The 27382-nt window shown below is 38.6% G+C and overlaps 2 protein-coding genes across 4 annotated transcripts in view; one reads left to right on the plus strand and one right to left on the minus strand.

Annotated features, from left to right (window-relative positions):
- Positions 1–23175, plus strand: part of PRELID3A (PRELI domain containing 3A) — a 70109-nt gene extending 46934 nt beyond the window's left edge. The window contains exon 6 of the mRNA XM_078060643.1: positions 21361–23175. Coding sequence (XP_077916769.1) covers positions 21361–21471 — 111 coding nt within the window. The 3' untranslated portion in view covers positions 21472–23175. The remainder of the gene's footprint in view (positions 1–21360) is intronic.
- SPIRE1 (spire type actin nucleation factor 1) overlaps positions 1–27382 on the minus strand; it is a 208903-nt gene that overhangs the window by 9881 nt on the left and 171640 nt on the right. Inside the window, exons 9-12 of one of the 3 annotated variants that reach the window (XM_036121718.2) lie at positions 16873–17045; positions 14019–14109; positions 4701–4843; positions 1640–1813 (exon numbers count right to left, since the gene is read on the minus strand). In XM_036121718.2, coding sequence (XP_035977611.1) covers positions 1640–1813; positions 4701–4843; positions 14019–14109; positions 16873–17045 — 581 coding nt within the window. Of the gene's footprint in view, positions 1–1639; positions 1814–4700; positions 4844–14018; positions 14110–16872; positions 17046–25691; positions 25734–27382 lie in introns of all 3 variants that reach the window. The other 2 variants (XM_036121720.2, XM_036121721.2) reach the window with 2 other exon arrangements.

Genomic DNA, 27382 nt, shown 5'->3' on the forward strand with positions numbered 1-27382 from the left:
AAAATCCCCTTGCTTCCCTGTGCTTCAATCTCACTCCTAAACTTAGGAAAGGGAAGCTAAATCTGAAAGAGTTTTAATAAAGATTCCAATATGCTAAAGGAGCAGATGAGCCTTTAGAACTTACTCTGTAAGTATGTCACTAAAATTCCTGAGTTTTTGTTCAATATTCTGGTTACATTTACCATTCAGAAGGGTCAGAGTAAGGGAGCACAGAAATTATAGAGCATAATGTAGACTCCGGTTTCTGAACCACAGAGAGAATGGGAATATGCATATTCTATATAGTATTTTTAATGAGCAAAAACTTTGTAAGTAGCAGATATTTGAAAATTATCCAAAACCACCATTTTTTTCTTGAGTTTTTAATAAACCCAAGGCAAATTTAAATTAAAATAGCACCTGTTAAGTTTAATTACTCTTCTCTTTTTTCGAGTTCAACTTTAAAACTCAAAGTGAACTCTTTGCCTACAGTAATAGTATAGCCTTAGTATACAGAGATCTCTGTTTGGGGAGGATTGATAATAAAAATGAAAATGCCAGCAGATCTTCGGTAATAGCAGTAACAGTGACAGGAGTTAAAATGCCATCCCTGCACCTGACCACGTACTACCCAAAGGGCCAGATCTAAAATGGCAAAAAGAATAGAGATCTATCCTCTGTTTCATGACATAAGAAGAGAAAGGAATTTGATGGATTTCATTTACATTCAGAGTCTCTTCTCCAAACCAAGATGGGTAATAAAAGAGTAGCAAAGAAGCCAGCTGCTGGTTCATTTGCCCAGGGTAGGTTTAGTAAATGAAGGACCTAGGAGAGCCAGGAGCCTGTATGAGGCGGGACAGCAGAGCAGTGGCAAACGCTAGTCTCGTCGGCAGCGCGCGCTACTCTGGGGGCCGGGGAAGCTTTTGGCATAGTTCGAGACCTTCTGATTTCACTGGGATTTGGCAGGTATTATCCTTTCTTTAAAAAATATATTCTGTATGAAAATCTAAAAAATAATGAAAGGCATAAAATTTAAAATATTTAAAATAACCACATCAATAAAAGGAAAACTTAAAATCTCTACAGAGAAGTGGGCTGTCATAAAAACCACGTTAACACCGACCCATACAACACAGCTTTATGAAAGATGCTGGGGAACAGAGAGATTCTGAGCCTAGGGTTGCACAGCCCCTTGGAGCTCACGGTGGGGTGTGCGGGGAAACGGGGAATGACGTGGTTCCATGGGTGGGGGGGTCCCCGTGGCTATGTGGCCTGGCAGCAGGCTGCTCTGTCAGCTGGGGGAGGGCGCAAATGCTGTTGCGATGGCGGGAAGGCCCGGGGAGGAGAGCGCCCCACAGGCTCTCGGGGAGTGCCCCCTGCACATGGAGAGGAGACGGCATTCCTCCCGCTGTACAACCGGGTCACTCACAGGTCCCTCTAATCTGATGCTGCATTTTGAGTTTGTTGTCCTTTCAAGGTCATTTTCCTTTCAGCTGAGCTCATGGTGTCCTCTATGCATCCTACAAAAGACTGGAATCAATGACCAGAAGCAAAGTGCCCATCTAAGCTGTTAATTGTCCAGAGTGCAGTAGTGGCGGTATCACTGTCAAAGAGATAGAGAGAGTGAAATAATTCCCAGAACCAGCAGAAAGAGGCCAACCTTTGAGGATTTCCACCTGCTGGTAAAAGCTCTCTCACATAGATAATACATAGCCCCTGCTACCCCAAACATGGCTGCTTCAAAAGGATGAGAGCTGAGCAGAGAAGCTGTTTGTATGGTAGAAAAAAGTGGTCGGAAAGGCGTCCTTGGCCAAACACTGGTTATCCTAGGAACCTGAACAATAGATAAGGGAAAAAGAAAATGGCAGGGGGAAAAGAAAAGGAGAAAATAATGCTGAACATGAGTGACCTACAAATAGTGGTTACAGAGCATGAAAGAAAACCAAAACAAAAACACCACTGAGGATGTTAACGGTAGATTCCACATGTGTGTGTCCACACCACGTCTGCTCCCATAGGCGTAAATCAGTAATCACACCAGGAAATCATTCCCAGAGACTCTCGGAGTTCACACAGCAGGTGCTCCTAACTTGGCTGTCCTGGGAACGGCCGCCCCCCGGCCTGTGAAAGCAGGGTGTGGGGGCGCGCACCAAGCAGCACTTGCCCCCCCCCGGCCCCTGGGGAAGGTGCTGGAAGACAAGTCGCCTTTCACTTAGATGGGCAATCATCCTCAATCATTTGACCAAATGATGAAAAAAATTACGTTTTAAACATCCTAAGGAAAGGGAGGGAGATACAGTAAAAATAAAAACGAGTACCTAAGAAGACCTTTCTGCCATTTTCAGTGGAGGGGTTCTAAATACACAATGATTCCTTATTTTCTTAAATATAGTTAAAGTTTTAAATTGTCATACTTTAAAAAATGATACTTACCAAGCTAGAGGGCACTACCGCAAGATGAGTGTGACCTTATGGATTTCCCAAACCAAGCTATTAGCAAGAAGGGTCACTACTCTGACCTGAATGTTACTTTGTGTCAGCTGGCACGCTGGGCCCTTCGAGGGAGCTGTGGTTCCACGTGGAACCTGGACGCCATCCAGTGCTGAACAGAAGTGCTTTTCCACTGCCTTTCACTGAGACTCTTCTCTGTGACTGCAGATTGGTTTTTTTTTTAACTTTAATTTTTATTGTTATATTAATCACCATACATCATTAGTTTTAGATATAGTGTTCCATGATTCATTGTTTGTGCATAACACCCAGTGCTCCATGCAGAATGTGCCCTCCTCAATACCCATCACCAGGCTAAGCCATCCTCCCACCCCCCTCCCCTCTAGAACCCTCAGTTTGTTTTTCAGAGTCCATCATCTCTCATGGTTCGTCCCCCCCTCCGATTTCCCCCCCTTCATTCTTCCCCTCCTGCTATCTTCTTTTTTTTTTTTCTTAACATATATTGCATTATTTGTTTCAGAGGTACAGATTTGAGATTCAACAGTCTTGCACAATTCACAGCGCTTACCAGAGCACATACCCTCCCCAGTGTCTATCACCCAGTCACCCCATTCCTCCCACCCCACCCCCCACTCCAGCAACCCTCAGTTTGTTTCCTGAGATTAAGAATTCCTCATATCAGTGAGGTCATATGATACATGTCTTTCTCTGTTTGACTTATTTCGCTCAGCATAATACCCTTCAGTTCCATCCACATCGTTGCAAATGGCAAGATCTCATTCCTTTTGATGGCCTGCAGATTGGTTTTATCTCGCTCTTCTTCTCCACAAAAAATAACTCACAGCCTGACCTAGCACACATGGAGTTCCCCTTTGTCAGGAATACACTTCTGGGCCCTCGATGTCAGCTGATGGTCTTTCTTCTATTACTTCTGTGGTATTTTTTCTCTTCTATTCAAAACTTGTCTCAGTAGCTAAAATTTCTTTTAATTGATCTGACAGTTCCTCTACATCGATAATTTTAAAATTTAACACTAACAATGGTGTCCTGTGATCACAAGGCCCGGTGCACAGCTGAATGATAAATTGGCTTCGAAGAGAAAAGTTGGGTGAAGAGAAGAATCTCCTGATTATCGGACTTGTGATCTCTCACAGACTTTTAAGCTGTGACAATAACTATATTTTGCTAAAGCAAAAAGTTGTTCACATTAACAAAAGTCTTTGGATTCTGAAGTTTGAACCTGTCTGGTTAGAGTTCTGTTTTTCTACTGGTAAACCACTGGTGAGGCTATATTTAATCAATGTTTCAGTGATTATCTAGGAGTTAGAGGAATTCTATCAGGAATTGACATACATACAATCACTAGTTCTTTAATTGAACTGTTTGGGAACACATGACTGATTAAATTTCAACACTATAAAGCTCTGTTCAAACTTGGTATCTTTACAATAACTACACTATCTTGCTCTGCTTTGAGGGAGGGACATCTCTTATCGCTTCATTTGAACCCTTGATGATTCAAGATAGCCTAAAAATATGGCTGAAAATATGGAGTAAGCATATTCCAGTGCTTTTTATTCATGAACACCTGAGAAAACATTAGATATTAGGTTGCTGGTAGAATTACTGATTGAAGTCTTCGTCTTGCCTGAAAATATTTGTGAAGTCTAGTGGGACTACAGAAGAATCTTTGCAGACCTCCTTTGGTTAGAGGGTCTGTTATTCTTCCTGGCAGGGACCTACTGTCCTGGGAATCAAAGCCACTAGACGAACCTGAAGTCTTGGGAAAACAGCAGAACTGTCATCCAGTGCAAACAGCAGCTTTGGCTCCAAGATCATAAAACATACTTGAAAACAATGTACAATGGTTTCTAATGGATCAAAATTCTCCCCTCATACCTCTGCCTCAATAAAATAGTGTACTGTAGTCAGACTCTGCTAACTTTTTGATGAGTTTCAACAATTTTTAAGCAGACTAATTCCCTTTAAAAAGAAGAAAGCATTTCTTTAATAATAATACATATTTTCAATCACTGATAAGTCTTCTGAAAAAAAAAGTACTTTAAAATGAACAAAGAATGGTCAAATCAAATTTCATTTAGGTTACTGTTAGAGTGGGTTTTCTTTAGATATTAAAAGGAAATAAAGCTGTTTAAAGTTCATTTTAACGTTTGGAAGTTTTTTTTCTCCTAATCATCGTCTCAAGAAAGCTAATGATAACAGGCCTCTAACTGATCCTTAAGTTACTACGAAGCCTTCCAGTTACTTACAAGAGATCGGGAGCTCTGCTTGGATGGTGGCAGAAACTGTCTTACATTAGTGGGTGTTTCCTTCTCAATGGAATGTCGTCTCTGGGGTGGCTGCCGTCTCTCTGGCTGGGGTGTTGATGATATGGGCAAGAATTTTGGAGGCTCTAAAGAAATGAAAAGAACCAAACTGAAATGAACTTTCTTTACAAAATAAAAATCTTAGATTTTGAATTTCTAACAGAAAACCCTTTGTCACTTGTGACAAACACTGCATTCAAAGATGAAATGTTTATTTCATTAGAGGATTAAGATTGGAGGTCCTTTTGGGGATACTGTGAGGATTGTTATAGAAAAATCTCTGCAAGATAAACTTTTCTACAGAAATAGGAAAAAAGAAAAAATATTTCGTATTTTTAATGTTCATTCAAATTTATACATAAAAACACAATTATAGTCTCAGCTTTGTACATACAAATGCCCTCATGTTACATGCCATAGAATTTTGCAATTAAAGAGTCTCAGGGATGTAAAATATGTAAAAATATGTGTTCTGTGTGTCCAAAAAGACTCCCATGTCATGCCAAAATTTTCTTTTCCTTTTTTTAAATTTTATTTTATTATGTTATGTTAGTCACCATACATTACATCATTAGTTTTTGATGTAGTGTTCCATGATTCATTGTTTGCGTATAACACCCAGTGCTCCATGCAATATGTGCCCTCCTTAATACCCATCACCCAGCTAACCCAACACCCCACCCTCCTCCCCTCTAGAACCCTCAGTTTGTTTCTCGGAGTCCACAGTCTCTCATGGTTCGTCTCCCCCTCCGATTTCCCCCCTTCATTTTTTCCTTCCTACTATCTTTTTTTTTTTTTTTTTAACATATAATGTATTATTTGTTTCAGAGGTACAGGTCTGTGATTCATCAGTCTTACACAATTCACAGTGCTCACCATAACACATACCCTCCCCAGTGTCCATCACCCAGCCACCCCATCCCTCCCACCCCCCTCCACTCCAGCAACCCTCAGTTTGTTTCCTGAGATTAAGAGTCTCTTATGGTTTGTCCCTCTCCGGTTTCATCTTGTTTCATTTTTCCCTCCCTTCCCCTATGGTCCTCTGTCTTGTTTCTCAACTTCTTCATATCAGTGAGATCATATGATACTTGTCTTTCTCTGATTGACTTATTTCGCTTAGCATAATACCCTCTAGTTCCATCCATGTCGTTGCAAATGGCAACATTTCATTTTTTTTTTGATGCATGCCAAAATTTTCAAATGTATAGTCCTTTTATATTCTTTTTAAAAGATGAAATATAAAAACTCTTCATTTTTGAGGTTTATCAAGACATTTTGTCCTTAGGTTTAAATCAAGCTTTATTTATATTTCAAAAACTAAATTCCAGTTTTGATGTTAACACTGTAACACTGCTATCTTCTGCCTAGTAATATTTTGGGACAGGGTTTAAAAGGAGAATGTTTTAGGGTTTGAATGGTTCTGGATTCACATTGTGCAAATGTAAGGAGAACATTAGAAATAAATAATGTTGCTAACCGAGTTTTTTTTAGTACTTCCTCTTACTCTCTCTGCAAAGTAAGCCTGCTGCAGTGTTATGGGTGAAGAAAGTGAAAGTCAACACAAAGTTAAAGTGATCCATCTATTTGGACTATCCCACCAAGAGAAATTGCTAAATAAAAACAACATAATTTCCACAATCAAGAAAGATACAGAAATCCATTATGTGATTTAATTGTATCTCTATAATATTTAATTGGCCTGGCCAAATACCAATTATAGGTAAAAACCAAGATCAGCTCCTATTGTTCTTGATATAATCTGATTAAGTAAATCAAAATACTAAAGAATTTTAATCACTAAAAATTCCATGTGTATAAGAAATCAAATCAATGTTCTAAAAATATCTTAATATATAAATGTTTTTTCTTCTGGAAAGTTTTTTTTTCCATTGCAGTAAAACATACATAAAATATATTTAGTGTATTTGTTTTTTAAGATTTTATTTATTTATTTGACAGAGAGAGATTGAGAGAGAGCACAAGCAGGGGGAGAAGCAGGCTCCCCGCTGAGCAGGGAGCCTGACATGGGGCTCGATCCCAGGACCCCGGGATCATGACCTGAGCCAAAGGCAGACGCTTTAACCGACTGAGCCACCCAGACACACCTGTCTTTATTTTTTTAAGATTTATTTATTTATTTGAGTGAGCAAGCACATGAGCGGGGGGAGGCGCAGAGGGAGAGAATCTTCAAGCAGATTCCCCACTGAGTGTGGAGCCCCACACGGGGCTCAACCCCACAACCCCATGAGATCTTGACCTGAGCTGAAACCAAGAGCCTGACACTTACAACTGAGCCATGCAGGTGCCCCTAGTGTCTTTATTTTTAAACTGTACAGTTCAGTGGTATTAAATATTTACATCATTGTGCAACCATTACCATCTTCCATCCCCATAACTCTTCATCTTATAAAACTGAAATTCTGTAACCATTACAATAATTTCCCATTCTCCCCTACCTACAGCCCCGGGCAACTACCATTCTATTTTCCTTCTTTATGATTTTGACTACTCAAGAATCCCATATAAATGGAATCATATAGTATTTGCCTTTTTCCCTTAGCAAAAGGTCCTAAAGTTTCGTCAGTGTTGTAGCCAACTGCAGAATTTCCCATTTTTAAGGCTGAGTAATATTCAATTGTATGGATAGCCCACATTTTGCTTAGCTGTTCATGCACTGATGGACACTTGGGTTGCTTCCATTTTAGCTATTGTGAATACTGCTGCTATGAACATGGATGTATATCTCTTTGAAACTCTGATTTCAATTCTTTTTTTTTTTTTTTAAAGATTTTATTTATTTTTATTTGAGAGAGAGAGAATGAGAGAGAGCGAGTACATGAGAGGGGGGAGGGTCAGAGGGAGAAGCAGACTCCCTGCCGAGCAGGGAGCCCGATGCGGGACTCGATCCAGGGACTCCAGGATCATGACCTGAGCCGAAGGCAGTCGCTTAACCAACTGAGCCACCCAGGCGCCCCTCAATTCTTTTTTTTTTCTCCTTTCAATTCTTTTGCTTATATAATCAGAAGTAGAATTGGTTAAGCATCTGCCTTCGGTGCAGGTCATGATCCCAGAGTCCTGGGATGAAGCCCCGTGTCTGGCTCCCTGCTCAGCGGGGAGTCTGCTTCTCCCTCTCCCTCTGCCCCTCCCCACCACTCATGCTCTCAAATAAATAAATAAAATCTTAAAAAAAGAGAATGGATTGTCTTCTATTTTTGCAAAAATGTCATTGGCATTTTGATAGGGATTGCACTGAATCTGTAGATCACTTTGGGCAGTGTAAACATTTTAACAATATTAAGTCTTCCAATCCATGAACACAGGATGTATTTCCCTTTATTTAAGTCTTCTTTAATTTCATCAATGTTTTGTAGTTTTTAGTGAGCAAGTTTTTCACTTTCTTGGTTAAGTTAATTCCTAAGTATTTTATTCTTTTTGATACTATTATAAGTGGAATTGCTTTTGTAATTTCCTTTTCAGATGATTTATTGTTTATGTATAGAAATGTAACTGATTTTTGTGTGATTTTATATTTTGCTACTTTACTGAATTCATTTATTCTAACAGGTTTTTTGTGTGTGTGGAATCTTTTAGGGTTTCCTTACATATAAGATCATATCATCTGTAAAGAGATAATTTTACCTTTTTTTTTCCTACTCTGGCTGCCCTTTCTTTATCTTGCCAAATTGCTCTCACTAGCATTTTCAGTACTATGTTGAACAGAAGTGATGAAAGCAGGCATCCTTGCCTTGTTCCTGTTTCTTAGAGGAAATCCTTTCAGTCTTTCACCACTGAGTATGATGTTTGAGGTGGGTTTTTCTTTCTTTCTTTTTTTTTTTTATCTTTAAAGATTTTATTTATTTGATAGAGATACAGCGAGAGAGGGAACACAAGCAGGGCGAGTGGGAGAGGGAGAAGCAGGCTTCCCGCGAAGCGGGGAACCTGATGCGGGACTCGATCCCAGGACTCCAGGATCATGACCTGAGCCGAAGACAGACGCTTAACGACTGAGCCACCCAGGCGCCTCTGAGGTGGGTTTTTCATATATGGCTTTTACTATGTTGAGGTAGTTTCCTTCTATTGTGAAGTTCCTCCTAGTTTGAAGTTTTTATCATGAAAGGGTGTTCAATTTTGTCAAATGCTTTTTCAGCATCAATTGAAATAATCCTGTGGTGGTTTTTCTTCACTCTGTTAATGTGGCATATTACACTAATCAATTTTTATATGTTGGACCATCCTTGCAGTCAGGAATAAATCCCACTTGGTCAGGGTATATAATCCTTTTAATATACTGCTGAATTCTGTTTGCTAGTATTTTGTTAAAGATCTTTTAAAAAATCAGTATTTGTAAAGGGTATTGGTTTGTAGATTTCTGTCCTTGTAGTGTCTTTGTTTGGCTTTAGTATCAGGGTAATGCTGGTCTCATAAAATGGGTTAGGAAGTATTCCCTCCTCTTCAATTTTTTGGAAATGTTTGAGAAGGATTGATAGTTTTTTTTAAATGTTTGGAAGAATTCACCAGTGAGGCATCAGAATCAGGCCTTTTCTTTATAGGGAGAGTTTATGCTTACTAATTCAGTATCTTTACTAGTTATTGGTCTAGTCAGATTTTTTTCTTTCTTTCTGATTTAGTCTTGCTAGGCTTGGCATTTCTAGGAATTTGTCCATTTTATCAAGGCTATCCAATTTGATGTTAATTGTTCATGATATTCTCTCATAACTCTTTATTTCTGTAGAATCAGCAGTAATGATCACCCCTTCATTTATGATTTTAGTAATTCGAGTCTTCTTTTTTCTTAGTCTATCTAGCTAAGGGTTTGTCAATTATGTTGATATTTTTGAAGAACCAATTTTCGGTTTCATTGATTTTTCTCCATTGTTTCTCTAGTCTCTATATTTTGTTTATCTCTGCTTTAATCTTTATTATTTCCTTTCTTCTGCTAGCTTTGTGTTTAGTTTGTTCTTCTTTTTCTAGTTCCTTAAGTTGTAAAGTTAGGTTGTTGGTTGGTTCGTTCATTCATTCCTTCCTTTCTTAAAACAGGAACATTTATTGTGCGACTAATCACTGAACTTTCTTGTTTTTAATGTAAGTGTTTACAGCAATAAATTTCACCTTAGCACTGTTTCCACTGTGTCCCATAGTTTTGGTATATTGTATTGTATTTTCATTTTCATTCATTTCTAAATATTTTCTAATCTCTCTGGCGATTTCTTCTTTGATCCATTGATTTTTTAAAAGTGTGCTATTTCATTTCCACAGTTTTGTGAATTTTTCAGTTTTCCTTTTGTTACTAATTTCTAACTTCATCCCACTGTGGCCAGAGAGGATACTTTGTATAATACCTATCCTTTAAAATCTATTGAGACTTAACTTATAGTTTAACATATGGTCTATCCTTGAAAATGTCCCATGTGCTCTGGAGAAGAATGTATATTCTGTTGTTAGGGGGAGTGTTCTGTATGTGTCTGTCAGATCTAGTTGGTTTATCGTGTTGTCCAGGTCCTCTATTTCTTCCTTATCCTCTGTCTGGTTGTTCTATCCATTATTGTGAGAGGGGTACTGAAGTCTCCAACTATTATTGTAGAACTGTCTATTTCTCCTTCATTTGTGTCAGTTTTTGCTTTATATATTTTGATGGTCTGTCATTAGGTGCATAAATGTTAATAACTGTCTGTCTTCTTACTGCATTGAACCTTTTATTAATATAGTGTCCTCTGTCTCTTGTAACTTTTTTTTGATTTAAAGTCTATTTTGTCTGATGTCAGTATAGTTTCCCCAGCTTTCTTTTGGTTACTATCTGCATGGAATATCTTTTCCATCCTTTCACTTTCAATCTGTTTGTGTTTTTGAGTCTCAAGGGAGTCTCTTCTAGCCAGCATATAGTTGGATCATGTGTTTTTATCCAATCTGCCAATCTCCAGCTTTTGATTAGGGAGTTTAATTCATTTACATTTAAAGTAATTACTGATCAGGAGGGACTTTTGTCACTGTGCTATTTGTTTTCAATATGCCTTAGAGCTTTTGTCCCTCTTTTCCTTCATTCTTGTCTTTCATGTTAAATTGACTTTTTTTAATAATGAAATGTTTAAATTCCTTTCCCATTTTCCTTTTGTGTATATTCTGTAGCTATTTTCTTGTTGGTTACCATGGAGACTACATTTAACATCCTAAAATTATAACACTCTGATTTGGATTTATAGCAGCTTAAATTCAGTAACACACAAAAACTCTGCCTCCGTCCCTTTTGGCTATTGGTGTCACAAAATTACATTTTTATACACTGTCTTCCCCAAAATATAGACTAATAATTCTTTTAAATGCATTAGTCTCTCAAATTATGTAGTAAACAAAAAGTACAGTTACAAACATTGTTGCAATATTATTAGCTTTTATAATTGCCCATGTATTTTACTGAGATCTTTATTTCTTCTATGGCTTTGAATTATTGTCTAGTGTCCTTTCATTTCCCCCTGTAGGACTTCTGAGCATTTTTTACTGGGAAGGTCTAGTGGTTATGAACTCCCTCAGCTTTTGTTTATCTGGGAATGTCTTAATTCCTCCCTCACTTTGAACAAAAATAGTTTTGCTGGATATAAGATTGTTGGTTGACTTTTTTTTTTTTTAAAGCACTTTGAATATACAGATTTCTCCCACTATCTGAAAGTAGAGCATCCCCGTGAAACCTTTTATAAGCTGAAATGGCATAAACCAAAAAAGCAATTGAAGCATTTTGTAAAAGTGAAAATCCTCTTTGGATTTCTCTCAGTTAGCTAAAACAGATACTAATGTTGGTCTTTCATAAAAAGTGAAGTGGTGTAAAGCAAACTTTCAGATAGTGGGGTGGAAAGCTGTATTGGCCCATCTTCTGGCCACCAAATTTCTGATGAGAAATATATTGAAAATCTTATTGAGGATCTCTTGTACGTAGTGACTCATTTCTCTTTTGTTGCTCTGTCTTTTGCTTTTCAAAGTTTGATTACAATATGTCTTGGTGTGGGTCTCTTTCATTTTAGTTGAGCTGCTTAAATGTTTACATTCATGTCCCTCCTCAAATTTGGGGAGTCTCAGCCATTATTTCTGCAATTATTCTTTCTGCCCCTTTCTCTCTCTCCTCTCCTTCAGGGACTCCCACAATGCATATGTTGGTACACTTGATGGTGTCCCACAGGTCTCTCAGTCTGTTTGCTTTTCTTCAGTCTTTTTTCTTTCTGTTCTTCAGACTTGATGCTTTCCATTGTCCTATCTCCAAGTGTGCAGATTCTTTCTTCTGCCTGTTCAAATCTGCCTTTGAATCTTCTAGTGAATTTTTCATTTACATTATTGGAATTTTCGGCTCCAGAATTTTTTGTTTGCTGTTTCATTTTAGGTTTTCTAGCTCTTTATTGATCTTTCCATTTTGTTCACACATTGGATTCTTGACTTCCTCCACATCTTCTTTTAGTTCTTTGAGCATTTTAAAGCAGTTTTTAAAAAGTCTTTGTTTGGCATATCCCCCTCTTTTTCTGGGACAGTTTCTGTTGATTTATTTCTTTACTCTGAATGGGCCATACCTTCCTGTTTCTTTGTATGTATGCCTTGTGATTTTTTGTTGTTGTTTTGTTGCTGTTGTTGTTGTTGAATATTGGACATTTGAATCTAATAATGTGGTAATTCAGATTCTGCCCCTTTCCCAGGGTCTGCTGTTTTTCGTTATGGTTTTTGTTTATTGTTTTCTTGATTGCTGTAGGCTGTCTCTGTGCTGAGGATCAGCCTGAGATATAAACTTAAGATCTTCTCAGGTCTTTTATGAGCCATTCCCTGGGCATGCATTGTCACTTTATAATTTTCTCCGTATATGTAGTTTCTGAATATCCTAGTCTTTAATGTCTGGCTCCCAGAAGCCAGACATTGAAAAAGCTAAGAATGAAGGAGGTGGGTAAGGAGGCTAGCCCTTTAGATGCCCTGAAAGTCACTTTAGCATGCATGGAGCTTGCAACAAAGCAACAATAATCACTGCCTCTTTACCTACACCTTTGGAATCAGATGCAGCAATCGAGGACAGATTCCCAGTATTTGGAGGACAGGGTTCTTTTTGCCCACCCTAGCTCTTGTAAGCTATGGGCCAGCTGCTTCAGGAACAGTACACTGTGGCTGGGGGGTGGGCCACGAGTAGCTACTTTTGTGCTAAGAACGAAATTAACCACAATGTTTCATCTAATCTTCCCCTGGAAGTTGCAAGCCTTCAACAGACTCAGAGTTCCAAACGACTTACATACACAGATTCTGCCAGTACAACTGTTGTCTAGGTGGGAGACAGATTCCTGGTGCTTCCTACTACACCATCTTCCCAGAATCCTCTCCCTTAATGTGTAATTTTTAAATCTTTTATAATGATCTTATACACAAAAAAGATTATTAAAAACATGTAGAAACGTGGTGCCTAGGTGGCTCATTTGGTTGGGTATCCAACTCTTGATTTCAGCTCAGGTTGTGATCTTGGGGTCGTGGGATCAAGCCTCATATCAGGCTCCACGCTTGGTGTGGAGTCTGCTTGAGATTCCTTCCCTCCGCCCCTCCCCCGACTTGCACTCTCTCTCAAATAAATAAATATTTTTTTAAAAAGCATTTAGAGGGGCGCCTTGGTGGCTCAGTCGTTAAGCGTCTGCCTTCGGCTCAGGTCACGATCCCAGGGTCCTGGGATTGAGCCCCACATTGGGCTCCCTGCTTGGCGGGAAGCCTGCTTCTCCCTCACTCCCCCTGCTTGTGTTCCCTCTCTCACTGTGTCTCTCTCTATCAAATAAATAAAATCTTTAAAAAAAAAAAAAAAAAGCATTTAGAAATCACTCAACTTCAGATTGTGTTCAGAACCTATGAAGAGTTATAAAGACGTTTTTACTATCCATACACGTATGTGGGTATGGATATGTGTATACGTGTGGGGGTGGGAATGATAACAAGTGTGATTATTTAGGGCTCCCAGCTTAAATTCAGACAAGGAGGTAAATTACACAGAGACAGTTGACTTATTCCCTACAACTATTATCTGTAAACCCAAAGGTGACTGATCTGCTATAAGTTAAGAACCTGAGGCCCAGTTATCAGTTCAGCCCTACCTTACCATGTCACTTTAGGAATATAACCATATTTATGCTCCTGACTAGGGAAAATTCCAGGGTTAGCTCTTTCCACCCTAAATGATCACAAAGCACTTTGGGATTCCCTATTCTAGGTCCAGTGTGTTTTTGAAGGAACCCAATGCTAGCTCTTTGTACCACAAATACTCACTCTTCCTAGTGGACGCAGCCTCTACTAAGGGATCTTCAAGGAAGGAGGGAGACACACTGCTGCTGCTGGTTGACTTGTGTAGAGTTTCCTCCTGAGAAAGGTGTGGGCAGAGAAATAAGCACTAAGACATTAGTGCTCTCATGCTAATAACATTTTACTATTAGAGATTTATTTTAATGTGAGGCACCACATTATGTCAAAGGTTCAAGGCAAATAGAAGATAAGCTAGAAGATACCTAAATTAGACAAGCCTGGGTTTGTGTCCTGGCTTTGTCCCTCATTAGAGTGATGTGACACAGCAAGTTTCTCACCTCAGTACCATCATTTCGTATTTAATACCATCTTTACACTGTATTATTGGATCAGATGAGATAATGCACTCAAAATGCTTAACACATTACCAGGCATACAGTGAATGGTGGTTAATATTATTAGGAAAATATTTAACACATTTGTAAAAGTAATAGATTGTAACTGCATGAAGGTAGATACTATGTGTCTCATTCATTGTTGTTAGTAACAAACCCACTGTTAGTAAAAGTGATTAATAAATATTAATATTTGTTGAATAAATGGATGAAAATAAACATTTCACAAAATGTCATATGAATCTAGGAAAATGTCTACATTATGCAAAATAAAATTTAAATTCCTATTACCAATGAGACGAGATCTTCTTAATTTGTTTCAGATTATACCAAGAAGTACAATATTTATTCACGAAAAATTTATTATCTACTATGTGATTGAGGATATACATGAACCACAAGACAATGTATTTCCGTAATATCTATAGAAAATTGCTAAATATTTTAAATGTGGAAGAAAGAAAATTAGGTTAAAATATTCACCTATGACTATGTGAGACATGTGTTAAGCATTTTGAGTGCATTATCTCCCTGACCTACGGAGTTAAGGTGACTTTAAGAACTAATTTAGCCATTCACAATAAATGGCCTCACCTAAAACCTCCTGCTAAAAGCACTGGTTTCACATAAGCTACAATACAAAGGATCTGGTCAAAGAACAGGAGACGAAAAAAGGCTGTGTAAACCACACAGTTCAAACAAAGAAGGTCTGAAGAGTGACCTCCTCACTCTTGGTACATACCATGAAGAATAAATCAAGCAATGTAACCAAAGCCTCAACCTGAACATGTTGTAGTGGGTACACAAATCTCCAGAAAAGCTAGCAAGCAACTAGAATGACCTCCTTCTGCCTATGAAAGGTCAAAAGGAAATAAAAGCCAAGAGTATCTCTTAGGAAAAGAAAAAGGAGACATACACAGTAGTCCCAAATAAGTATGAGGTGGGTGCCACCTTGATTTAACCAGCAGAAACCCCCCCCACCCCCCCACCCCCCCGCCTCACATACCTCAGCCGACCTTCCCCAGAAACATTTTTAAAGCCCGATTCTGAGCATGTGCACATATTCCACACCACTCCTCTCTGCTGTTCTGACTTGCTCCCACTGTGAACAACTAGGAGCCCATCCTGGGGCAGCTGGGTGAGTGCAAGTCCGTCAGTAAGAGACAGAGAGGTGGTGAGGGCACTGGCACGGCGGCAAGGCCTTTTGGGATTTGCTCCCAGAAGCTGCTGGTGATCCTCTGCCCCTGCATGCCCACCACAGGCAGATGCACCCAATTTCTCACTGCTTGAAAACTAATCTTCACTAGGCTTAGTTCCTGGCCCAGAGGAATCACAAAGACACTCAGAAGGTGCCAGGGGACTTGAAGGTCAGATCTCCTCAGAGAGAGGATGTAGGCGTAGACTCCTGCTTGGCTTGTCCTGTCATGTCTATTCCCTCGACCAAACACTTTCTGCCTGGCTGGGGGATCATGATGGTCTGTGATCTCTGAAGCTACTGCCAGAAACCTGCTTGTTTGTATTGTCTGATCCAGTTACCTGTCTCTGACACTGACTAAACTAGGCCTTTTCTAGTTCTACATCCTGACCAGTGACTCCTAACCAGGTCCTGGTTGGAACAAGGTCACTTCCAGAACCCCTGCTGCTCCTTCACTGCTGCCTTGCCCCAAGGGTGGTACTGAAGGCTGCCAGAATCGTCTCAGAAACCGGTCTGGGTGATTAAGGAATAATTCCTTAATTCTAACTTGGATGAATGTGGAGCGGATGGAGCCAGCAACCACGACAGCAAACAAGCCAGGAGGCTGGCTGTGTGCGCGTATTGTCTGTCTGGCAGGGCCTGAGGCAAGAGGGAGGCAAGGATGTAATTTCATTTTACACAGTGGAGATACACAATACTGATGCTGTAGACAAAGGGCTTGAGAGAGATTTGGGAAGCACCAGCACCCTGATTGTTTCTGAAAAACGGGGAGGACGTGAGATCTTCCTCCAAAGGGCAGCAGGGGAAAGATGAAATCTGAAGAACCCTAGCAGAGTTTTCTTTTACAGACCTGTCTACTGGTATTACTATTACAGAAAGAACAAGCTTCACTATGGGTAGGGGTGTGTGTGTGTGAGAGAGAGACAGAAGAATCCATGGAAAAATATTTTTTATTTTTCCTTCCCCAAAACAAAGGGAAGCATTCTGAAGATAATATGTTTGCATTTTTTTTTTTACTTATTTTAATACCACTATAATCTAAGACCATACAAATATTTCAAAACTTATTCTATAAACTATGGCCACTGTACTGGTCTTTCCCAAAAAAACAGTAAGTAATCCACTGTTTCATTTCCTGCTACACAAATTAATTTCAATCCCAACTTTATTGACTGAAAGATGGGAAGAGATTAGACAACAATTGAGGCAACGTGGTTAGTAAGCTAGGTCAGAGAGGCTCGCATTCTGAACGTGGAGTCCAGATGTGTGGAAGGGCCGTCGCGGGGCTCACCTCGGAGTCGGAGCTGTCCAGCTCAGCCAGAGTTGGAGCTTTGAGGAGCTTCTTCCGCTGCACAGGCACCTGCTGTGCAGCACTCAGTCCGTTCTCTTCCGTTTGTGATGTTAAACCTCCGTTCACCAGCGATGATTCCACAATGTTCTTTGGAGATTCGGGGGTAGTTACATCTGGTAAAAGAAAGGCAAAAGCTTACCTTTTCTCAAGCTAAGAAAAGTAATCAGCAGACCAAAAGCACTTTCCCAAGTACCTGCACTTGGTAGCACAAACCACAAGCCAGGTGACATGGCACTTCCATGTCACACAAACACAACACAGGGCCTTGATATAATAACGCCTATGTATATAAAACATTTTTGTTAGATACTGTCAGATTAAAGAAAACCTTTAAATGAATAGTAACAGATTCACATTTATACATTAGAACTTAGAGCTGGAAGGAATCCTATAGATAACTGACTATAACTTCTTAATCTTGCAGAGACCCAGAGAGGCTAGTTTTACTTTATTGTCTCCAAAGAGCTAGTGATAGATGGACCAAAGTGGTGGCATACACAGAGCCACAGCAGGCATATGGCTTTAAGATCTGACAATGGTTTAATTTAAAAATCAAAATACTGAATAATCTATATTCATATAAACATGAACACAAAGAATCTGAGATACATTCCCTCGGATAGAGCTGATGTAGATTATTCAGAGCTCAAATCTGGGTGGGAAGGCAATACAACAGATCAAAGAAATGTGGCAGCACAGTATAGTGTATACAGAGTACAGAGTACGTAATGTATGAGTACAGAGCATGGAGTTCATGGAATAAAGTACAGCCTAGAGAGCACAGAGTACGTAATGTATGAGTACAGAGCATGGAGTATACGGAATAAAGTACAGCCTAGAGAGCACAGAGTACGTAATGTATGAGCACAGAGCATGGAGTATACGGAATAAAGTACAGCCTAGAGAGCACAGAGTACGTAATGTATGAGTAGAGAGCATGGAGTATACGGAATAAAGTACAGCCCAGAGAGCACAGAGTACGTAATGTATGAGTAGAGAGCATGGAGTATACGGAATAAAGTACAGCCCAGAGAGCACAGAGTACGTAATGTATGAGTAGAGAGCATGGAGTATACGGAATAAAGTACAGCCCAGAGAGCACAGAGTACGTATGTATGAGCACAGAGCATGGAGTATACGGAATAAAGTACAGCCCAGAGAGCACAGAGTACGTAATGTATGAGCACAGAGCATGGAGGATACGTAGTATGTAATACAGAGCACAGAGTATAGAGAGTACAGAGCACCAGGTATATAGAGTACACAGTACAGACTACAGAGTATAAAGGATACAGAATATAGTACATAGTACAGAGTATATTTTTGTAAAATGAAAGACTTTATTTTGAATATGCATATTATTCATTCAGTTTAATTTTTCATAGTGCATATAGCTATGTATGGAAGTATACATGGAAAAATAAACATTAGAAATACCTAAGGATGGAAGTATATAGGCAAAGAAGACATTCAATACATACCCATGAACAGGCTTAGAAGCATCACAGGACAGCATCCATTAGAAAAGAATGAAAACCATGCAAAAAATCTATCCAAACCATGGCAGGCAAATGCAATCAGTACAAATTATAGTATCTTATATAGGACAAAAGTATACATGTTCTTTGGATTAAAAACATAATATAAATAAACATGGCACGGCTTTTATGTCCAAGCCAAAAATCATCTATAGAAGTAATAAGGGTGGATGCCGCATGTGACAATAAACATTAAAGGCCACAGTATATAGTCTAGGGTATGTAGTACAGAGGAGAGTACAGAATATATAGTAGTACAGAGAGTCCACAGAGCATAGAGTGTGTGTTGTACAGAATATAGAGCACTGAGTACAGAGTACAGATCATAGAACATATAGAGTATATAGTACGGAGCATAGCGTATACACAGCATGTGGTATGTAGGGTGTACAGAGCACGGAGTATAGAGTACAGATCATAGAACATATAGAGTATATAGTACGGAGCATAGCGTATACACAGCATGTGGTATGTAGGGTGTACAGAGCACGGAGTATATAGTACCCAGAGTACAGGGCACAGAACATATAGAGTATATAGTACGGAGCATAGCGTATACACAGCATGTGGTATGTAGGGTGTACAGAGCACGGAGTATAGAGTACAGATCATAGAACATATAGAGTATATAGTATGGAGCATAGCGTATACACAGCATGTGGTATGTAGGATGTACAGAGCACGGAGTATAGAGTACAGATCATAGAACATATAGAGTATATAGTATGGAGCATAGCGTATACACAGCATGTGTATAATGCTGTGTATACATAATATAAATAAACATGGCACGGCTTTTACGTATACACAGCTGATACTTGATTCCTTGTTAGTATTGATTCTAAAGGCCACCTTTTTGCCCCGTACCCTGTACTCACTCTGTACTCACTCATATAGAGTATATAGTACGGAGCATAGCGTATACACAGCATGTGGTATGTAGGGTGTACACAGCACGGAGTATATAGTACCCAGAGTACAGGGCACAGAACATATAGAGTATATAGTACGGAGCATAGCGTATACACAGCATGTGGTATGTAGGGTGTACAGAGCACGGAGTATATAGTACCCAGAGTACAGGGCACAGAACATATAGAGTATATAGTACGGAGCATAGCGTATACACAGCATGTGGTATGTAGGGTGTACAGAGCACGGAGTATATAGTACCCAGAGTACAGGGCACAGAACATATAGAGTATATAGTACGGAGCATAGCGTATACACAGCATGTGGTATGTAGGGTGTACACAGCACGGAGTATATAGTACCCAGAGTACAGGGCACAGAGCATACAGAGCAATGTACAGACTACATATAACGCACAGAGTACAGAGAATATAGTGTGCAGTACACCTGACCTCTTGTTTCATCATTTGTGAAATGGGCTTACAACAGACATGTGCTCCTTTTGAAGAGTAAGTTAACAACTGCATATAAAATACTTACTCAATACGACAACACACAATAAATGCTGGCAATTATTAACACTGATTTTTATCTCCATTTGTCAGTAAATTAAGGCTCAGGTGACTCAGGCAGGTACACAGCTAGTGTGTGGCACAGCTGATACTTGATTCCTTGTTAGTATTGATTCTAAAGGCCACCTTTTTGCCCCGTACCCTGTACTCACTCTTCCAATGCAAGTGGAACCAATTTTCTTCAGTATTTCAAATGACGTGTTAAACACAAAGTTTAATAACTACTAAATTAGAGAATTTAAAAGCGAAAAAAATAAAAGTGAAAAAAAAAGTAGTCACTGCATAATTTAATTCACAGACCAACAACATGAAACTGATCTTTGCACATGGAATAGTCTGTGAAACTCCTGCGGTTGAAGGTAAAGTATACACTAAGCATGAAAGTGAAATAAGACATGATTAAAGCTCCTTTAGGAGGGAAAGCACTGTAACTGCAGTTACTGTAAAAATATACCAGTTTCCTTCCCAACATACAATTTTTATATGCTTGAAGTGTAAGAGGTGGATTTCCAGGAAACATTCAGTGAATAAGCGTGTTCTAGTATAGTCTTCCTTGACATTATTAAAAGAATCATGTAAATTATTATAAATGATAGGTATCTAGTTTAATATTTACAATTTTTGCTAATTTTAGAGATCAAGAAGGTCAGAGCACATGCCCTTGTGAATGAGAAGAAAGGGTTTGAGTAAGCAAGGAAGGAGAGAGGAAAGGAAGAAAAGACAGATCTGTCAATTGTTTATTTAACATAACATTTTTATTTTTTTTAAAAGATTTTATTTATTTATTTGACAGAGAGAGAGCCACAGCGAGAGTGAACACAAGCAGGGGGAGTGGGAGAGGGAGAAGCAGGCCCCCCCTGCGGAGCAGAGAGCCCAATGCGGGGCTCGATCCCAGGACCCTGGGATCATGACCCGAGCCGAAGGCAGACGCTTAACGAATGAGCCACCTAGGTGCCCCTAACATAAAATTTTTAATAGAAAACTTGACAAGACATGCGTTAATTTTCTTATTACCTTTCCAGATGTTAAGTAGCTATAACAAAAACATAATTGGGGGAGGGGCTGCACTGAGGGGGGCTAAAGGGCAAAAGCAGCAAGTTTTTACACAAATTTAAAGGTTAAAATCTTTAAATAAATCTTTCCTAAGGGGGTGTAGAGACACTTAACGGAATAATTGAGAAGTTTTCCAGAAAGCAAAGGAGGAAATGATTTAGGCTAATTGATTAATTCCTATTCAAGAAAAAAAGGAGTGTTCAAATACAGTCTTGAAGCATATCGTAAAAGATCTTATTCTATAGCTTATCTTATTTTATACACTTCCTACAGAATTGCTCATGTTGTTGTAGTAGGTAGGCTTTTAAGAGAAAGCATAAAGTTAAAACACACACATCCTTGTCTCCTCTTAGCTGCCCAGATCCCAATCGAGGCGCCCACATGGCCGGTATTGTGAGAAGAGAAGCTGTCAGCTTTCCGCGGTGGTCTCACATCTCCATTCCTCCAAGTCAAAGCTTCCCTAAGGGTGAGACCACTACTAGTGCATGGAGGAACACTGAAAGTTTTAATGGTTATATATTTATTTTAATGCTTCAGAAAACATATATCAGATACATGGCTTTATGGATGTTTTTCCTAAAGAAATTTATTTAAAAGTCATTGATGGTATATTAAAATAATTTTTAAAATACTGGTGGTACTTAAAGCCTGGCAAAAATCTGACCTGCAGTTTAGGGGAAAACTGTTGAGTGACTGTGGCTGCCATGATTTCATTTCATTCTCAATGCAGGAGATTTGAGAAATGACCTAATAGCTCTCTACTTGTCTGAACACTACTATGAGGTTGATAACTGTAATTTGAGCTCATTGACTGAAACTGAGTTCACTGACTGAAATAATAACCTCGTACTGAGTTCAAAGCTTTGAGATAAATGGAATTAATAAAAAAAATTATGTAACAGGCTTCAGGATGATCTCCATATATAAGACTAAATACTGTGTGTGATTTTACCTCATACTATATATTTGTAAAAGACCCGGTGGAACATATTTTTGAGAGAAATTTTTAAGTAGTTTGATTACTAATAACTTTCTGTTCCAATGAAGAAATCCTTATTATTACTTCAATGTATCAAGTGAGAAAACCAAGGAATTGAATAAGACTTTGTACTTCTATATAAGACAGAATTTCTTGAGAAAAAACTGGTGATATTTATAAATAAGCAAAAACATTTAAGATGCTAGATATGGCTTTAGAAGTCACATACCTCAGGTTCAGAATCTAAAATGCATAACCATGATATTAAATACTTTATGTAATAACTTTATATATGTTAGATTCACCCAACTGCTGCCTTATTTGGTTGGAGGAAATATGACTGCGATACTGATTACATATTTATTATTTGCATTGCAAAAACAAATTACACTTACCTTAATTAATGTTGAATGGATTGTTAAGATTTTCCACTAAGCATTAATATTTCTAAGACATACCTAAGCAGCAGAATATACTTCATTATGTCTTATTCTATACTTAAGTCCAGAGGCATTATCTATACTACATATTTAAATATTTACTCCTTAGTGTGTTAATTTCCCAATTTAGAGAAGAACTGTATTCCAATCTTTGCATTTAGGTTAAAAGAATGGATCAATTTTTTCCATTTATTATTTGGGAAATTTTAATTAATTAGTCAAAATGGAACAATTAAACATAAAAGTAGCTAGCACAAGAAATTGAGAATGAAGCATGTGGAAATCATCAAGTGCACTTAAAGTAGCAAATGATAAGCAGTTGAAAGCAAATACAATTTTTTGCTACTCTTTTACATCATGGAGGTGAAGAGCTTTCTTCCCAAATTGGAAGCCACCATATAATCTATAAGAACACGAAATACACTTATATATAACGTGTATGGGCATGCAAACTGTCCAGATCAGCCACCTGTGCTTAATTTATGTTAGCCAATAGTCAATGTGTTTAGATAGCCAGCCACTCCCTTATAGTCCAACTGATGGAAACATCTCCAGGAAAAGAGACACAGTCTCTATAATATATACTGCCAACTTTTGGAGAATATCAGTAACAAATATGTATCAAAACACTTCAAAGTTTATTTTCCAGACCATTTTTATAAGGTTTTTCTTTTTCTTTTTTACATTTACTCTGCAAATGGTTGATAAAATAAAAATTTTCAACTGAATAAAGAAAATAGAAAAAGCTCTTCAGTGGTCAGTCAAAAATGGTAAGTGAAGACTGTAAAATATTTATCTGAGTTTTTTAAAAGCACAAATGACAATGATGCCTGAGACCTACAAATATAAACAGAAATTTAAAAACAGTTGGGAACTAGTTTAGCAATTGGAAGGTGCTCAGTAAATATTCATAAGCAGAATAGGATACAAGAACTCTTTGGCTCTTTAAATATGAATTTGTATATAAGCTATGCCAACAATTCCAGAGCATACGAAAGAAAACTCTGGAAGAAAATATCAGTGCCAACGTCTTATCTCATTTTACATTCAAAACAACAGCTTCCAGGGGTGCCTGGGTGGCTCAGTCAGTAAGCAACTGCCTTTGGCTCAGGTCATGATCCCAAGGTCCTGGGATCGAGCCCCCCATATAGAGCCCCACATCCGGCTTGCCGAGGGAGCCTGCTTCTCCCTCTCCCTCTGCCCCTCCCCCTGCTCTTGCTTGCGTGCACTCTCTCTCAAATAAATAAATAAAATCTTTAAAAAACAAACAAAAAAACAGCTTCCAAAATGAAAAATTCCAACTTGCAAAATATTTTATTTGGATTAAGTTGGCTTTGAAAATTCACTCATATATAAAAACTCAATTTAAAAAGGGGCTGATATTAGAGATCAAATTTAGTCATTGATGGTTATCTGTTTCACTACTAATCCCTGTCTATTTAACAGCAGGGATCTAAACTTGTACTACAAACCCAGAACACATTAATTATACAGTTGATCCTTGAACAAGGCCAGGCAGGGGTTAGGGTACAGACTTCCGCCCCAGTCAAAAATCTGCAAATAACTTTTGACTCTCCAAATACTTAACTGGTAATTAAGCCTACTGTTGACTGGAAACTTTACTGATAATATAAACGGTCAACTGACACATATTTTGTATGTTATATGTATCATAAATATTTGTGTGTGTGTGCATATGTATATATATACACACTATTCTAAGATAAGCTAGAGAAAAGAAAAAAATTTTTAAAGAAAAGAAAATACTAAGAAAATCATAATGAAGAGAAAATGCATTCACAGTCCTATATGCACATTTACTAAAAAAAAAAAAAAAAAAAAATCGGTGTATAGACAGGTCAGGCCAAGCTGGAGGCAGCAGTGAGCCTGGTAGCATGATGGTGATATTGTGCAGCCCGGGGCCTTGGCAGAGGCAGCTGCCTGGCGGGCAGGCAGCCACGATGGCCTGGGGATACTGTACAGCTGCCCCATCTGCCTGTAAGTGTGGCCACACATGAGTGGGAGGGGAGGAGTCCGTGCTTGGTAGGGGCAGCAGCCTGCACCGCCCCTGAGCCCCGTGCACAGAGGACCAGGGAGCAGGAGTGGCGGGTGTGTGGGTTCCCTGTGCAGCACCATCCTGTTCTCTGGGCACATTCCTTGCTTCAGCTCAGCATCCTGTCCACGAGCTTGGGGGTAGACCTGACCATCCTGTCAGCAATAGGGGGCACCCTGCAGCCCTGTTCAGTCTTGGTTCCCTGGGGGTTGCTGACAACCTCCGCAGGCCTCCTGGGCCTTCATGGGTCCTCGGAGGGCAGCAGGTTAGTTGCCTTCCTTTTGGTCCAATGAAGACTGGGGTGGACAGTTGTAAATAAATGTGTAGCTTTTGCTGTGAACTCTTAAATTAAAAAAATATTCCTATAAGTGGACCTGAGCAGTTCAAACCCATGTTGTTCAGGGTCAACTGTATTTTACAACCAAAGCCATTAGAACATACCTGTATTTTTACACTCCCAAACAGCTCTCAGAATCATTCATGCTGTCTCCAGAGGGAGCACTGGGACACCAAAGACAGCTCTTGCTTATCGACTGAGGAGTGGTGGTCCTCTGAAGTAGCTGACAGCTTTGAGTCTAATTACTTAAATAACTAAATGCTTAGAGAATAAGAAGTATCAAAACTTTGTTTCTTGAAACTTTTTTCTATTCTCTTAAGGCAAAGTTCTGTTTTAGATTTTGACATTATTGTTTTAGAAGAGTGTGGGTGAGGGGTTCCTGGGTGGCCCAGTAGGTTAAGCCTCTGCCTTCAGCTCAGGTTATGATCCTGGGGTCCTGGGATGGAGTCCCTGCCTTAGGCTCCCTGCTCAGTGGGGAGCTTGCTTCTCCCTCTGCCCCTCCCCCTGCTTATGATTTCTCTCTCTCTCAAATAAATAAATAAAGTCTTAAAAAAAAAGAAAAAAAAGAGGAAGAAGAAGAGTGTGGGTGAGAGACAGTGACCGTAAGGATGGGCAGTCAAATTCCATAACCACAGGGATGGCATGATGGTTCTCCTATAATCCCTCGTAGGCAACAGATTTATTATTGTAGTTTTAATTTTTTTTAAGTATATGGTTTTCAAATAAGCAGAATGTTTTATCTTACTGACCACAGCTTAGAAGAAGCCTTTCAATTTTCTTCTTTGACATGTTTGGACAAGGAGATGAATGAAATGTTTTCACAGAAACCACAAAACCCACGTCAGGTGTGAAAGCGCTTTTTTTTTTTTTTTTACCTGACAAGTCAAAACTGTAAGACATGCTAAGTGGCCGCATTGCTGAAAAAAGAAAACAAACAACAAAAAGAAAATAATTCAGCTGTTAGGAATATACAGGGAGGACAAAAAAGGGAGGAGGATTCAAGACGACCTATAATGGTACATTTCAGACTTTAAGGCAGAAGGCGGCAAATAAAAATCTGAAATACAACAAAACCATGAGTCTTAGTTTCAATTATATCACTAAGACTTGAAATGGAGTAACAATAAAAGAAAAAAAATAACTTTTTAAAGAACATGTTAAGAATGAAAGCATGATAAAGATACAAAACATTTTAAAGAAACATAGTATAGGATTTTGGCTTAAATAGAACATGATTTTAGGGCACAAAATTTTTTAAATTTAAGAATAAATGTGTTCTTAAGTAATTTATTTCAGGATGAAAATCTGACCAAAATCTCTGCCTAAGGTGAAACACTTCATAAAAATCTCCCTCAGGAACTAGCATCACAATGCATCACTATACTGCCTCTTGTAGGCAATGTAACCTAGCAGTTGAAGAGAGGCCCCAGGAGCCAGAATGTCTGAGTTTAAATCTCAGCTCTGCCACTTACGAGCAGTGTGATTCTGGGAAAGTTACTTAACCTCTCTGTGCTTCTATTCTCTTAAGGCAAAGTTCTGTTTTAGATTTTGACATCATTGCTTTAGAAGAGTGTGGGTGAGGGGTTACTTAATCTGTAAAATGGGAAGAATGGTACTTATCTCATGAGATTGTTAATGAAGATTAAATGACCCAACCAAAAAAAGGTGCTTGCACATAGCAAACAGTGCTTCACACATAGTAAAATCTCACTAAATATGATTTCTTAAGAATAAAGTTACTTATTTCCTATTGAAATAATTTGTCTTAAAATTTTTATTACATATGCTTAAAACCATTGAATTGTGTACTTTATATGGGTGAATTTTATGGTAGATAAATTATGCCTCAATAAAGCTATTTTTTTAAAAAAAGCTTACTACAAAGATTTGATTAATTTGAGAATTCATGACAGTGAGAATTAACTATTTTCACTGCAGCCCAAAACTCTTACCAGTACCATCTATCCCATGACCTAGGTTGAGGGAGGACAAGCACCTTTATGGTCAGAAGTGGACAGAACCTCAGATCTATAGTGGGGATGGAAGTATAGGCATAATGGGCAGAATGTCTCCCCCGTTCATGTCTTCCAGGTAGATTTCCAGGTAGAGTTCTAACACTTAAATTTAATAGAATGTAAGTATCTCTCAATATGTTTTTTGGCAGATGTTTTTAAAGATTTAATTTATACTTACAATCCAAAGTCTCAACACAGTATTAAAAAAAATGATGTAAAGGTAGAGCATTCAATTAGATCCCAAATACAACTAGGCAAGATGTTGGAATCATATGTAGATGTTTTTAAAAGCACTTATGTCAAAAAAGGAGATGTGTATCTTAAACTGGGCAACTATAGCAACTATTTGTTGACAATCATACTTATTGTTTGATGACTAGGAAATAATATTTTAAGTATTTCATTCTAGTAAATAAATTAGGATGTAACTTTTAAATAAGCATTTTACTGTGTTTTAGTTACCTCACAGAAAAGTAGTTAGGAATTTTATATTGATGAGAATAATCATCCACTCACCATTCAAAAAATCCTCTATTTCTTGTAGAAACACT

This window comes from Halichoerus grypus, chromosome 13, assembly GCF_964656455.1.
Source record: "Halichoerus grypus chromosome 13, mHalGry1.hap1.1, whole genome shotgun sequence".
Taxonomy (NCBI): domain Eukaryota; kingdom Metazoa; phylum Chordata; class Mammalia; order Carnivora; family Phocidae; genus Halichoerus; species Halichoerus grypus.